Genomic DNA, 16,000 nt, shown 5'->3' on the forward strand with positions numbered 1-16,000 from the left:
CTTCGTTACCTGTAATCCATCTGGGTTCCTCACTCACTCACTGCCTCTACTTTTCTTCTGTGCCCACTACTACTTGCCAACAGCCTCATGAGGGACCTCTCTTGTTTCTACAGTTGGAGTGATCTTTTTAAAACAAAACCTAATTACACCCTTCTCTTACCTAAAACTCTGTGTGTAATTTAAACCAAATTACCAACATGATATACAGAGCTCTCCACGATCTGGTCCCACCTCACTTGCCGAACCCGTCTTCCACCTTCCCACCTTCCCATCCTCCACACACATATCCTGTTTTCCATGCAAGCTGAAATACTCTTCCTTTCCTGAACAAGTCGGGCTACCCCAAACCTTGTGTCTTGGCACAAAGGGCTCCCACTGACTGGTGGACCCTTTCCTCTCTTAGTCCTTCTAGAAAATTCTTTCTCTTTCTAGTTTTAGTTCAAAGGCCATGAAGGCAAGTGAGGTACTTTTCCCCTTGTGCATTCTCTTTGCCCCTCACACACATGGCTATTCTGGCTCTCACCTCACTGTCTGGCAGTGGTTTTAAGTATGTGTCTGTCTCTCCTACAAAGTTCAGAGTCCTTTAAAACAGAGACCCTTCTTTATTCATTCTTAAGTCTCTATTACCTGGCACAGTGCCTGCTTCATACTTATACTTTGAGTCACTAAACATTTGTTGAATAAATGGATACAGGTGCAGAAAAGTAATAAAACCTTAATGTAATTGTTAGAAGAAACATTGGAGACAACTTAATCCAACCCTTTCAGATAACACATAATGAAACTAAGTCTCAGAAAGATTAAGTAATGTGCCCAAAGCCACACAGCTCTGTAGAATCAAAATCATGGACTTGTCGCTCTTTCAACACACTGTGCCTGACTTCCTTTTTGAATAATCTATGATTCAGACTTCTCACTAATTCCCATTGACCTTCCTCAGCAGGGACAAGTAAATGAGATTATATTTAGGAATTACCCTTACTGTAATAAAACCTGACCATTGTCCCTTTTTTTATCAATGCAAACACTGGTGAAGTTCTTAACAACAGGAGCGATTACTCACCGGTTCACTCAGATTATGTGGTGTGCCACTGTCAAGCTGCCTGCCCTGAAATAAAGAAGGAGGTAATAAGCACCAACTATCGATCCTGTGTTCAGTGTACCTGCCACATCTTTTTATTTTAAAGCTTCCTGGAATACTGTCGCCTCCTCAGTGTTTTCTAACTGTAAAGTAAGGAGCCAAATGTTTTAAAGTCATTAGGTCAGTTTTGAAATCAGACATAATGCCAGTGCCAATTATAAGATAGAATGCCTAAGAATTCTACAGAAATGATAAAGGTGGGAGTGGGGGTGTGGCCATAAAAAGTGTTTAAGGACAGTGGAGAGAGCCTCACACAGTATTAAATAAACCTGTGACATTAGTCAATTAATCAAGTCAAAGGACTCCTGGATTAGAGATGAATTGTGTTCAGATTTTTCTTTTTTTAAAGCATTCTTATGAGGAATAGAGAAAAAATACAAACTCAGAATTTTACATATAGTAAAATATCAGATTACTGTTTATTTCTCAATTTTCACAAATTTTAAGAATTTTTTTGTGCTGGGGGAAAGAAAAGAAACGGAAACTAAGGGAAAAAGCTCTCTAAGTTGCTCATCCTTTCCCTGGTCATTATTTGAATAGAGTCCTTCACATACAGAAGGGCTTACAAAGGACGGCAATACTGGGCTTATGATAATCAGATGTGTACCCGAATAGCATCACGTGGATATGATCTAATCATCAACCTGCCTCACTGATTGACTTAGAATTATGAGCAAAGGAAAACTAAGTGAATATTTCTAGTAATCTAATTGGTACTGCTTAGAACCTCCCCTTAAAAGTTGCTGAATTGGAACCACTGAATTACAGAGCTGATTAATCTAGCAAGGGACATGCCATCTGTCCTTGGCTGACCCAGCACTACAAGCAAGATATGGACCAGGAGAATATCCAAAGGGTTTTAACCATCTGTTGTGAGCTTCTGAACAGTCCATGGTTTTCAGAGGGAAGAGAAAAGACGTTCATCGCTAAGTTCATTGAGCATTCTCTCTCCCTTCCATGTAAGCACAGTCCATTTTGCTCTTCACTCTATCCCCAGCACCCAGCACAGTGTCTGACGGATAATAGGTGTTCAATAAATTGTACTGAAGGAATAAATCCATGAATTCAAGATAGCCTACTACCTAGGAATGCTCTCGAAGTCCTGTCCCTTGGAAGCCTCATCCAGTGACTTAGCGTTGTGGGCTTTACTTGAGAAATAATCAGACACAGGAACCAGAGAACATATGTTACCTTTTTTCCTCTCATTCGATGTGTGAATGAAGATTCTTCTAAACTCCATTCCCTAATCAGTTATATTTGTAGAGAAAGGAGAAGGATACTTGATATGTTTTTGTTTTTAGATCATTACTTAGAGAGTAAGAACTACATCTTTTAGATTAATTGTGCAACCACGTGTTTCATAGCACTTTGTTTTCATGATTTTGTCCAAAATGAAGCTTTTGATTTTCCTTTATATGATTGAACCACAATCATATACAATCAAGTGTAGCATAGTGAATTTAAATTGAATTTTTTCCTATCCCTTCGGAAATCTATGTTGGCTCATAAAAGCAAAAGGGTGAGTGCTGAGTAGCTTTTGTGTTCTATTTTAAGCAATAAGTCAACAGAGATGTCTCTTGATGACCATAAAGTCATATTCTAACAGTATCGAATCCTGTTGGCAGCTCTCAAGGTTACATTTAATAGGCTGAATGAAGTGCCCATCAAGTGGTCTGAGGCAGGGTAGCCTCAGGAGTCGGATCTCCCAGGGTTCTGATGAAGCAGATTTTGTCAACACTCTCCCCTAATCTCCACTGGTTCTCCAACCTCTTCCTCCTTGGTGAGTGACGCCTAGGTTCCAGGCACTCTGCAAGGTGTTTTACACTAAATCTCATTCAACATCTCAACTGCCCTTTTAGGGAGGTATGCTTGTTAATTCCATTGTACAGCTGAGTCACAGGGAGGTTTAGTAAATTACCCAAGAGTCAGGATTTGACGGGAGTGGGAGGGGGTGGTTTGCCTCCACACCCTGAAGTCTTAACCAAAGCACAGCTGCCTCCTGTAACCGGCACCAAATCCACGTTGTTCACTTGGGACTTCAGATCCTCACTGATTTACTACAGCTCCTTCCGCTCAAAGTCTCTGCTTAAAACACGCAATCCCAGTCCCGGATCTTAAATTCTCTTAGCCCAACACCTACTTCTTGGCGCAAGCTTCTCTATCCTGCCCACCTCAGCAGGAACTAATTTCATTCTTCACTTCCTACCCTAATAGATGAAACAGAGCAGAATGATCTGCATTTACATCCCACATAGGACAATTGCTCCTATGCGATATTTTAAAAGTTACCTATGCCGTCTAAACTTAGTATTCTCATCTGAGACATAAGTAGGATAATATTTAGTTTATAAGGGTCTGCGAGGATTCAATTAAATAATGTATTAATTACTAGAGCACAGTGCCAGGCACTTAAAAATCTATTATTAATACTATGTGCAAACTTGCTATAAACAGCCTTTTGCAGACATACCTTTAGTGAGTTATGCAATAATCTCTTCAGATAAATTTCTTGATGCGCGGGGTTAAAGGTATACTTTTCCTTTTAATTTTGTTTTTTATTAACTCATTTTTTTTCTAGAAATCTGTCAGTTTACATCCTAACCAGCAGTATGTGAAAGCACTGGCTTACCCAAACTTGGCCAACTATAAATGTCTCTATGTTTGCCCGTCTGATAGAAGAAAAATTGATCTTCATTTCTACTGTGCATTCTATGGTTGCTGCGAGGTTGAATACCTATCACACGCTTTTAGCCATTTATATTTCTTCTTTTTACTTATTTTGAATACTTTTCATGTATAAAGTTTGGTAAAATTTTGTATATAATATGTCATACTTTTTTCCATTTTTTGGCTTGCTTTTTATTGTATTCTGTTTCTTGTCATATAGATTAAGTTTCTAAGCAGTCAAATTCATTGATAATTTCTTTTAGGGACCAAGGATTTTCAAATCAGGCTTATTACGGCATTCTCACTCCAACATTATAGAAATATTCTTTCCTAATTTATTCTAATATTTTTATGGGGTGAAGTCTTGTTTTGTTTTTTGTTATTTGCTTGTTTGTATTTAAATCACACCTTTTTATTTAACACCTCCTAGAATTTATTTTAATCTGTTGGTGACGTAGGGAGTTGGGCCTTTTTAATCCTTTTTTTAAAGACAATTTTTTTAGAGCAGTTTTAGGTTTACAACAGAATTGAGATTAAGAGATTTCCTATATGCCCCCTGCCTCCACACATGCATAGCCTCCCCCATTATCAATATCACACACCAGAATAGTACATTTTTTACTAAGGATGAGTGTACATCAACACATCATAATCACCCAAAGTCCATAGTTTACCTTAGAGCTTACTCTTGGTGGTGTACATTCTATGGATTTGGATAAATGTATAATGACATCTATCCATCATTATAAGATGGTATAGAGTATTTCCACTGGTCTAACAATCCTCTATGCTCTACCTATTCATCTTCCCCCCAAACCCCATCCCATCAACCACTGATTTTTCCATTGTCTCCATAGTTTTGCCTTTTCCAGAATGTCATATAGTTGGAATCATACAATTTGTAGCCTTTTCAGATTGGCTTCTTCCACTTAGCAATATGCATTTAAGTTTCCTCCATGTCTTTTCATGGCTTGATTGCTCACCTCTTTTTAGCTCTGAATAATATTCCATTGTCTGGATGTGCCGCAGTTTATTTATCCATTCACCTACCAAAGGAAGGAGTTATTTTTTATTGTAAATGGATAGCCTCACTTTGATTTGAATTGTCATCTTTATCATGTTCTACACTCCCTTATGTACATGGTTTTATTTTTGGACTGTGTTCTGTATCACTGGTCTGTCTATTCCTACACCAATACAAACTGTGCAATTTCTGAATATTTTATGAAATTTTGGATCATGGTTTTATTTCATTATCTTGTTATAAAGTTATATATTGATATACAAGAAAGGTACTGATGTTTGTATATATTTTCTAACAGGACAACTTTCTGAACTCTGTTGTTTCTAACAGTCCTTTATTGAATTGAACTTATCCTTCTCACAGGGCACTTCTCAATGCTAGTTCCTCAGTTCTTTGGATTTGTTACTCAAAAAAAGAGTTTTGTTGTCAAAGATATCAGAAAATTGTGCTTATACAAAGCCATTAATATGCTATTGTGCCCTGTGGAGCTACCAAAAGAGCGTATGGTAAAAAGCATTTCCATAAATTATTGACCATGAATCTCTTTGATTTCTTTTTCATAAAAGATCTCACAACACTAGTGTTCTGAAGAACATTAATTATTTTTTGTTCTCTGTAGCACACGGCATATATAATTCAAAAACATTGTCAGTTATTACACTCAACACATATGTACAGATCCATCAATTAATGTACAGTACCCATGCTCACATGTAGACCTATGATTTGTGCATTTTTGGACAACAATTCTAGCATTCCTTTGTACAAGACTCTTTGGTGTTTCTTTTTAAAAAGCAAAGATGCCTCAATATCAAAAACTACCCAGTCAATCAAAGATGACCTTCACAGTCAATGTCAAGGCTGAAAAGGATGGCACAGAAACAAAATTCATAATAAACTCAAGGACTTTACATATCCTTTTCCTTGATCCACGGCTACGTCCATTGTTCATTCACCTGGCTTTTGTCCCTCCAGCCCCGTGTGGGAGGCCCAGATGGAGAACATTTATTACAGCCACCAGTCGGATTGGTAGACCGTGTCCCTTGCAGTCATCTCCACATCAGCTGTGCCTTTCTCTGTGGGTGGTGAACGGAAGGCAACTCAACAAAGAAACTGTCTACTCCTACTGCCAACCCCTGAACTCAAGGAGCCCACACAGAAAGATAAGATGAAACTGAACTGAACTTAAAAATAAAATAAAATAAAATAAAATAAAATGGAGACTACAAGAATGGAAACAAATAGCATCAGTTTTGATAGTAGGGAAGTCAGCAAACACATCACGGTGCTATATTCTGAATATATTAAAGATCCTGTTTCCATAAATACCTAAGGGTATAGGGAAAACTCACAATATAATGTTAAATGAAAAAGCTGGGTGCACAACTGTGTGTAAAATTATATACATATTTGAGGGAAAAACACTGAAAAAATACAATCAAAGTTTAACAGTGGTGGAATTAAGGACTTTTCCCTTTATTCTTCTCTATCTTATAAATATTTTACAATGAATATGTGTTCTTGTTATATCAGAGAACATTTTTAAATTTTTTAATAAAGAAAACATTTAATAGTCCCATTCTTCCATTTTTAAGTTTGGATTATGACTATAAAAACCTAAAGCATACAATTCTACATTAACGGCAATGAAGACTCCAGCAAAGATTTATATAAAATACCGAACTTTTTACAGGGGAAAGGCGGGGTGGAGGGTGGGCACAAAGGGTGAAGTGGTGCACCTACAACACGACTGACAAACAATAGTGCACAACTGAAATTTCACAAGGTTGTAAACGATCATAATCTCAATAAAAAGTTAAAAAAAAAGTGCTACTATTCCCAGTAAGCCTAAGTAGTGTTTTAAACCATAATTTAAATTGAACTAAAAGAATTTATCACAAGTAAATTTCTTTTTTAATCTGCCACAGACTTCTGTCTCCCATATGTCAGCATAATACTGAGTACTGTACTTGGTACTTTCATTATCTTAAAAAGTATGACTATAAGTAGTATCACACGTAAGCTATCATACTATTACTTTGCCTTTAGAAGAGTATGTCTTTCCCTAGCTAGAATGTATTTGGTTTTCAAAGTTGATTCAGAGACTGTTTTAAGCACAACTAAGTCACGATAACTGAAAAGATATGAAACAATACGCATAGGAAAGATGACATCCAGAAATGAGAAGGAAAACATAAATTTCCATATGAAAAAAACTCATTACTGAAAAAATTACAAATGCACACATAGAAATAAAGGAATTTACAAACAGTTCTTGCATTTAAAATAAAATGTTGTTCATGTGGCACCTGCCTCTGCTTCCTTGGGTCATGCAACTCCCAATACAATCATCTATCCACAATATAAATAGCACTGCTGTCTGCAACTAGCAGGCTTTGCCCTGTGGCCAAACCTATTTCATGGTTCAAGACAAATATAAATGATTTCATAATAAATGAGTTTGAATTGATATTTCTTAAAGCGTGCAAAATTGATTTCACTTAAGCCTCCTTTACCCAAACCCCATGCCCCCCCCAAAACTATCTATAAGCAGATAACTTAAAAAAATAAAATAGCTCTGCTCTGCTTCCATAATTATAAATGTTCCTAACTCATTTTGGAAAAAGACTCTTTTTTTAACTTGCTGCTATTTCTCATGAGAAAACTTCTCATAAAGAGAAGACAATTCAATCATTTAGAACAAGCGGAGTTCTACATGTTCTAGTTCTTGCAAAGACAAATATTAGACCAGTAAAACTTACCAGGTTCATTACACATGACTTTAGGCAGCTGTTTAAAACCGTACACTGTACCGCAGAAATCCATATGCAGCCAAGAGTCGCAAAATTGACGAGTTTCAGAATAAGCCAGTAAATGTTCTTCATCACTTCACCAATGGCGGATTTTTAGATGATCATTCTTCTAATTTCCTCCATTTTGCTGTACAAATTCTTTGGGTTTCATCTCTTCAGTTGAAAGAATGGCTGGTGGATTTTTGTTTTTGCTTTGACGTGTTAGAACATCTTTGCCTTTTAAAATGATATTTAGATCTTTTGGTTTAGACCTTTGAATCCTGGATAGCTTGTAACATTCACATGACAGCTATTTCATAACTTAGCTTCCTTTTACTCCCATAAGGAGAGGCACACACTGACTAAAGGTTAGGTCTTAGAAGAGTGCTTCACATGGAAATTAAGCAAAGTAGAAAACGCAAATTGCATGTCCGCAAGCGTGTGACATGTGCACAGTCTGAAACCGGAACACTTCGGTGGATCATCCACCAGTTCACTCCTTTGAGCCTGGTTCAGCAATGCAGGAAATGGGGTTTTGACCATCCACACCTTAGCAAACAGGAGCACTATTATAAAAAAGAATTATCGGAAAAATAGAAGCGCCTAAACCAAACGATGCAGCAGAGAGTACAAACAGAACCTCTTGAAACCAAATACATATTTTAAAATTAAAAAGCAAACAAAGCTGAAAGTAATACTCTAAGGGTGAGTTAAAGACAAGGAAGTTTGTTAGAGTGCTTTCAGAACTTTGCTACATATTAACTAAAATACTGCCTTATCAGATCTATTGTGACGGCTGAAACTAACCATCATAGACCTAAGATATGTACAAGTGTAGCTGTCTGGAAAAGGAAATACTGTACAAATTTCAAATAGCCTAGCATCAAGATAAAGTTAAATTAAGCTGAAGTCTAAAACAAAGGGTTTGAAATCTGCAAAGTGCAGAAGTAAATCATTCTGAATAGCTACTTTGTAAATTGCTGAGGGTTAACTCTTTAAGGCCAGATATTTCTGTGTTAGTGTTCTTTCTTGACAATCTAAAGTATCAAATAAACTTCCTTGTCTTCTTAAATAAATTATGCTAATGTAACTTAACCTTTACTTAATGGCATAAAGGTCTCATTGTGAGAAATGAGAAATCTCATGCATGAGGTTTTGTTTTGAGCTGAACATCTTTTAGAAAACGTTGACAAAACTGGTGTACAACATAAAGATGAATGGTACTGACTCCAGAATTGACCTCCAAAAAAAAAATTCCCCACCATCCTCTCACTCTTTGTTCATTTTCTGCATTTTAAAGAATGTAGCTTAAAGAATATACAACTATCTGATTTCTTGCTCAGAGAAATATGGCCATCTTTCCACAAAATGCATTTTTAAGTCATAGCATAAATTACCTTGCCTAAAGAATTTTCTCATCCCAGCAAAATTTATCTTCACTGTGCTACCAGTGCCTTTTGCCTCATTAGCATAAATAATATTGTAGTTTTTACTTCACTAACAAAACGGACCACTTAGCATTTCCTTGAAAACTTAAGTACATTCCTTTATCTCACTTGATCTAACTTTATTGATGGGATATAGAAAAGAATCATTCTTCCAATTTCAAGATTTTGTGTTTATTCTGGTTTTTGGAATTTACCCACTCATGAAAAATGGAGTGTTCAAAGATATTTGTTGCAGAATTACTTATATCAGCAAAAGATTGGAAACAGCCTAAAAGTCCAATGATATAATACTGGATCAATCAGTTTACATATCCTCTGCATATGATTTCTCCACACAGGCTTGTTTGGCCTTCTTCATAGAACGATAGTCTCAGGCATTAAGTTGTGTTGTCTTTTATGCTTCAGCTTTAGAAATCATGCAGTTACTTTTGTTGCATTTTATTGGTTACCAAATAGTCACAAAACTGTTCGGATTCAAGGAGAGGGGAATTAGACCCCACCTCTTGATGTGGGAATGGCAAGATTCTAGAAGAACATGGAGGATGGGAGAGGTTTTGCACCACTTTTGAAGAACAATCTGCCATTGTATAAGTAGTCATTCCTTGCATGGTTCTGAAATGCAGAAATTTCAATTACCACAGTTTGGTTAAATAATACCAGGCCCCGAACCACCTAGTTCAGATTTCACTTACCACAATATATTGACTTTGAGTAACTGCACTAAGTACACACCTCTCTGCTATCTCTGCCATCCACCAATTAGGTCTAAGTAACATGTGAATATTAAGATCAGAGCCAATCACGTCACTCCTTTCAAAGGCTGTCAGTGACTGGTCACTCTCCACACATCTGTGATTTGTGTCTCACACAGACAGCAAAGTGTGTAGTTGTGTTGCCTTGCTGTCTCCCAGGGGTAAATCCACATGACATTTACAAAATCACATTAGAAAAATGGATAATTGAGGGAGGGAACTGGCCAACAATGATAAAAATGCAGAAATAAATGAAAAGTGATAAAACTAGAAGTGAAATTTGAATCAAATGTAAGTGGTAGATTTGACACCAAAAGCAAAGGCAACAAAAGTATAACTAGTTGGACTACATCAAACTAAAAAGTTATCTATGGTTAATATCCATAATATATAAAGAACTCATACAACTCAGTAGCAAAAAGACAAACAATCCAGTTAAAAAATGGGCAGAGAAACTAAACAGACATTTTTCCAACTAAGATATACAAATGGCCTACGTAAACCTAGGTACTGCACATGTAGGCTATGTGGTACTAATCCTGAGGGACTGTAGTCATATACGCCGTCCATCATTGACCAAAACATCATAATGAGGAGCATGACAATGGAATATTATTCAGGCATAAAAAAATAAGGAAATTTTGCTATTTGCCATAACATGGATGGACCTTGAGAACATTATGCTGAGTGAAACAAGTCACACAAAGAAAGACAAATAGTGTATGATCTCACTTATACACGGAATCTAAAACAAAACAACCGAAACTCACAGATACAGAGAAGATTGGTGATTGCCAGTGGCAGAGGGTCGGGGGTGGGGAATATGGCTGAAGGTAGTCAAAAGATACAAACTTACAGTTATAAGATAAATAAGTCCTGGGGATGTAACGTACAGCACGGTGACTATAGTAAACATACTCCATTGTATATTTGAAAGTTGCAAAGAGAGTAGATCTTAACATTTCTCATCATGAGAAAAAAATTTGTAACTATGTGTGGTGATGGATGTTAACTAAATTTATTGTTAATCATTCCATAATATATACATATATCACATCATTGTGCTGTATGCCTAAAACTGATACAATGTTATATGTCAATTACATCTCAATAGGAAAAAAATGTGAATGGAGTTATAGAAGAAACAGCTGATTAGGAGAATGTTGATACTGCTACTGTTAAACAGATTCTAGATAGGCAGCAAGGGTAACTTAGTGAAGGTAAATTTATTGACATAAATGAGGAAAGTGGTTGTGGTGAAAAGGAAGATGTCCCAGAGGAAGCGACACTGGCAAAAAAACTTCATAATAAAGGACCCCTTGGAGATATTTCATGACATTGAAAGTGCAAAAGCTAAAATATTGGACCCTCATCCAAGTTTAGAAAGGAGTAAGCAATTTGCCAAGGCATAGAAAAGACAGCCTCTCTGAATTAAATCGTAGGACGAGGAGAAGATCTCAAGGAACAATCACAATTTTTCCCGCTCCTTATTAAGGTCACTTCGCATGGTTTCAGCTTGCACAGTCGTTTTTACCATCCCTCACTACCTTGCAAACAAGGGTTGCCTGTATAGCAAGCCACCATGGATGAGGGGGTCAAGTTTACAGGCAACTGCGGTTGTTTCCTCGAGGGAGAAGAAGGATTTATTCTTCACTGACTACCTGTCTGTACTGTCTGAATTTTGTACTATGTGTACATATTACAGAGTCAAAAAATAAATTAAAAAAGAATTGTTAGGATTTGAAAGTATAGGATTTACAAGTCTCCAAATTCATCTCAAGTTATAATAGGATACTCTAAATATATCACAAGAATTCAGACCAAACAAGTTCCTCCAAAATTCTTTTAACAAAATTTTAGGTACACATATTAAATTTTTATTCTAACAAATAAGATTGACCTCCTATAAAATCCTTTACAATAAGTCAACTTCCCCATGGGATCAATTCTGCAATTAAGAGATCGCATTCTGGAACAATGGCCTGGTTCATAGATTGAATCAGTGAGGCGGCCTGGTGAAAGGAGAAATTGTTAAAATGTTCCCATTTTCTAATCTTGCCTCATTAGAATGAGCTTTACAATTGGTTAGCAACAGAATAGATTTGACATGATCAAATATATCTTAGTCCTGAAATTCTATTTGTTGAAAAAATAAAATGTACATCCTCGAACTCAGTTGCACTCTATCAACATCATGTAACTCCAGGGAAATGAAATTTTACAGTCATCAAAAGGAGTCCCAAACAAGGACTCGTTATATTATTAGGCTGGAGAGGGACCATGTCAACATTCAAGGCCTAAGAATTTGCCGCGCAAGCAAATTCTTACTCTAGCACATACCTCTGCCATCATCTCTTGCCACTTTATCTGGCCCACTACAAAACCTGATCATGGTCTCCCACAGCATATAAGCTGAGCCTTGAAATTGGCCAAAACACAGAGACGCTGGTCATCACCAGGGCAATAATTATTTCTTTGGTGGAATATTTGGTGATATCAATTGGGGTGCTATTGTCCCCCATTCAACTTCCTTGGACCCAGTGCATCTCATCTTCGAGCCTCAGAGAAGGGATGATGCCACAGAGGGCAAAGAAAGAAGGTGTTAACTAATCAGCTTTTGAGTTTTGAAAGTCAAGGTCCCAGCCTAGAGGAATGGAAGCTAAAAAACACAAATAAATTTCAGTTTCTGGTCTGCAATTTATTTGTGCTACCTAATTATCAAATCAAGATTTTATTTTAGGCTAGGATCTTGGTGGTTGAAATGCAGAAGCGAGTTATTTGACATCCTTGTTCTCTGCATTCCTTCCTCAGGGCTTGACAATGGAAACGGGATCAATCACTGCTTGCCTTTTGCTTGGTGTAAAGAAAGATGAAGTCACAAAGGAAAGACATAATTTGGGGTCTTTTTTGGCTCTTCACAAGTACTTATTTACTGTTGAATGTTCAGGGGATTTTATTATTTTTGTTATTTTATTATTGTTGTTGTTCTTGTTCAGAAACTTTTTCCCTGCTACTTCCACGTCTGAAGCCTTTTCAGAAACATAAAGTTCTAAGGCTGGTTTTTAAGTGGTTGCTCTTTCTTTGTATAAGTTATTTAATAGTTATTAAAAATCAGCCCAATGAAGAATAGAAAGTATATAAAACTGTAAATATATTCTGAGACTGGTCTTCACTATGTAAAATAAAACAGGAAAAATGGATAGAAACATACCAAAGTATTTTTCTGTGAGTGGTGTGTTTTTTCTTAAAAGAAAATCTGTTTCTTGCTACTTTTTTCTGTTTCACATATTATGAGACATACACTGCAATAAGAGTGTATTACGTCCATTGGTCCTTAGAAGTTTCTTCGTATGCACGTCACAGCACCTTCCCTGTCTGCTGCCCTGACCCTCTGCGCCCGTGGCCTGCAGCTTCTCTCGGGTGAACCCGTCTACAGCTGACTCACCCGTGCCCCCAGGCTGGGCCGTTAGTCCTACAACTGGGCAGAATTTAAGGTGCCCTCATTGCATAGATGAAGACTCCGCCACGTCAACTTTCCTGGGTTAATCACTTTAATCTTGTGACTCACTTCCATGTATTGAGTTTTGGCCTAGAGTCTGGAGTTCCATAAACTTCTGCTAGACATCTCCAAGTTTGTATCTTCACGAATAATCTGCTCCTTGACACCTGGTTCCCACGCTCTGGCTGCTGGCTGCACTTTCTCCAGGCAGATCCACTAGCCGCCATGGCTGACCCTTGTGTGCCACATGCTGGCACCCTCACGGTTTGTCCTGACCCTGCTGTCTATAGATTTAAGATGGCCTACCACCACTCCTTCCAGGCACCCAGTGCCTTCTTAACTCCTCTTCATAACAAAAGCATTGCTTTTTATTTGTTAATTCTCCCAAATATTTGCATTTTTGAGCCTTTTAAGTCTAATTGTAGACTAAAAGACATTGTGTCTTTATGGAACCTATTTCCAGGGACTGAGACCGGATATTGGATGACCATCTAAACGTTTTACCTAAAGCTGGCCCTTAGTAATAAGGTTAAGAGGTTTTCTAAAGCAAAGTCAGGCTCCTGAACCTATTCCTCCTCTCGCAGCCTCCAGATAGAGAGGAGCCAGAGCCTACAACAGGGTTTTCACTGTTCTCCTCCCTCAAGAGTGCCCCCAACCTTTGTTCTTAACACAGTTTCTCCACCCCCTGAGGCACTGAGGTCCAGGAATGGCACAGTATCTCACAGCGTCACCAATGATTTTGCAGATCACCCCCTGCACGCTACCACCACCACCATTCTCTTGGGCCAGAACTGCTGCTGTTTCAAACCCTTACACCAGGCAGCAATATACAGGCAGAGAAAAGGAAACAACTTTCCGGTACAGATGGTGGGCGGAGGGCAGCGAAAGCGCTGATGGAGCTCCTTGAGTCAGGGATCCTGGATGAGAGAAGGGAGCAGCTGAGGGTGGCAGAGACTTTGACTCATCAGAACCAAGCCCCAGGACTTTCACCTTTTGGTGAAGTCATCTACTTTAAGAAATGTGTGATCATAGTTGTAATTATTAAGTGGTGATTGACATGGGAAAAAATTTGAACATTGGCCTTATTACAGAAACTAAGAAACCAACAAAAAAGGAATAAAAAACGGAAACCCTACTACTCACTAATTACATCATTTATGGCTGTTTACCATTTATGACCAATTGATCTGAGCACAAAACCAATTAGCTTTGAATACTGACTTCAGACTTCAACATTTCTTCTCAAGAATACATCAAAGTTCACCTAGGAAAGAGAAGAATGGTAATCTTTCAGATTTCTTTGCTTCAAAAATTATTGCAGTGGTAAAGAGAGGTTCTTGGTACATCAGGAAATGGTTCTTGATTTTCAACATGTTTGGTGAGTTTATTAGGCTATAGACGTTGTATGAGGTTTCAACACATTTTATTTCTCTTACCCTCCACAACAGGTCCCTATCGCGAAAGCCCTCAGCTTTTCTGTCTCCTGGAAATAGTGCAGTAGTTAGAACACGGAATCCCATATTAGCCTATGTCCGATCCTGGTTCCACTTACAAGCCAAGTGAGGTTGGGAGTGCCTCAAGTTCTGTCTGCCTCGATATCCTCATCTGGAAATGGAGATAATAACAGATTCAACCTCAACGTTTGAGTATCTGCCCCACGGTAAGTTCTTAATAAATGTCTTCACATGTTTAAGAATTTTGTCATTTTAGATGTTCAGGTTATTCAGGTCAAAGGTTAAATTAGTCATCATGATTTGTTGAATGAATATTCAACGGTTATTGAGTGTCTATCATTTGTCAAAGATCATGCAAGGCACTGACAACACAACAGCAAACCAAGCAGATAAAAATCCCTGTCTTCATGTGGGTAAGGGTTGGAGGAAGACAAAACAGACACAAGCCAAATGTGGACTAAGTTGATATAACGGTAATGAGTTCTAAAGGGAGAAAAGGACAGCTTTGCGGGAGTAGAAGAGTAAGTCTGCAGGTCGCTAATTTAGATATTATAACGTTATGTAAACTCTATGTAATTTTGTTTATTATTAAAAGAGAAATAAAATTGTCATTTTAATTGGAACCGTCAACTAGTGTTTGCTAATATAACAGGGTTGTCTGCTCACAGATTAAAAACATTTGCACAAACATTGTTTTCTTTAGCTATTTCTATTCAATAAAAAGGTTTCTCAACCTCTCTCACATACTTTCAAGGAGAGCACTTGGACCACTGACGGTAAAGACCATGGCTGGGAGCAAAGTGCTTTCTTTGAGAAGTTCTTATTGCTCTTGTGATAACAGAAGCACTGTTTACGTTCAGAGAGGATGGAGAATTAGGAAACCATGACTTCAGATTTAGCAAGGATCTGTACTTCTTTATTAAATCGCCTGATGTGCATTTGCAAATATTGCAACACGTATTTCAGACAAAGTTTCCAACGGCATATTTCCATACAAAAAGAGAAATTTTAGAATGCAAAATGATTGCAAAACCCCTCTACAAGAGGACAATATAATATTTACTTTGCCACTTCAAAGACTGAGCTTGGAAGACTGGACAGATAGGTTCAAACCACAGGCATCAGGTCATGCATGGCAGACAGCCTGGTGAGTGGAGCTTGGTGCAGAGCTGCGACGTCGTCAAGGAAGCTTGTGTGCCCATTATCTGCCTGGTAAGAGGGAG

The 16,000-nt window shown here is 37.7% G+C and overlaps 1 protein-coding gene across 4 annotated transcripts in view; it reads right to left on the reverse strand.

The window, feature by feature from the left end:
• ROS1 (ROS proto-oncogene 1, receptor tyrosine kinase) overlaps nucleotides 1-8,366 on the reverse strand; it is a 105,929-nt gene extending 97,563 nt beyond the window's left edge. The window contains exons 1-3 of one of the 4 annotated variants that reach the window (XM_070556897.1): nucleotides 7,595-7,932; nucleotides 4,792-4,854; nucleotides 1,064-1,108 (exon numbers count right to left, since the gene is read on the reverse strand). Coding sequence is in view for 3 of the 4 variants with exons in the window: in XM_008517930.2 (XP_008516152.2) it covers nucleotides 1,064-1,108; nucleotides 7,595-7,717 (168 nt within the window). In the remaining variant the exon portion in view is untranslated. Of the gene's footprint in view, nucleotides 1-1,063; nucleotides 1,109-4,791; nucleotides 4,855-7,594 lie in introns of all 4 variants that reach the window. The other 3 variants (XM_008517930.2, XM_070556894.1, XM_070556896.1) reach the window with 3 other exon arrangements.
• Nucleotides 8,367-16,000: the final 7,634 nt, after the last annotated feature.

The sequence above is a fragment of the Equus przewalskii genome, chromosome 9 (assembly GCF_037783145.1).
Source record: "Equus przewalskii isolate Varuska chromosome 9, EquPr2, whole genome shotgun sequence".
Taxonomy (NCBI): domain Eukaryota; kingdom Metazoa; phylum Chordata; class Mammalia; order Perissodactyla; family Equidae; genus Equus; species Equus przewalskii.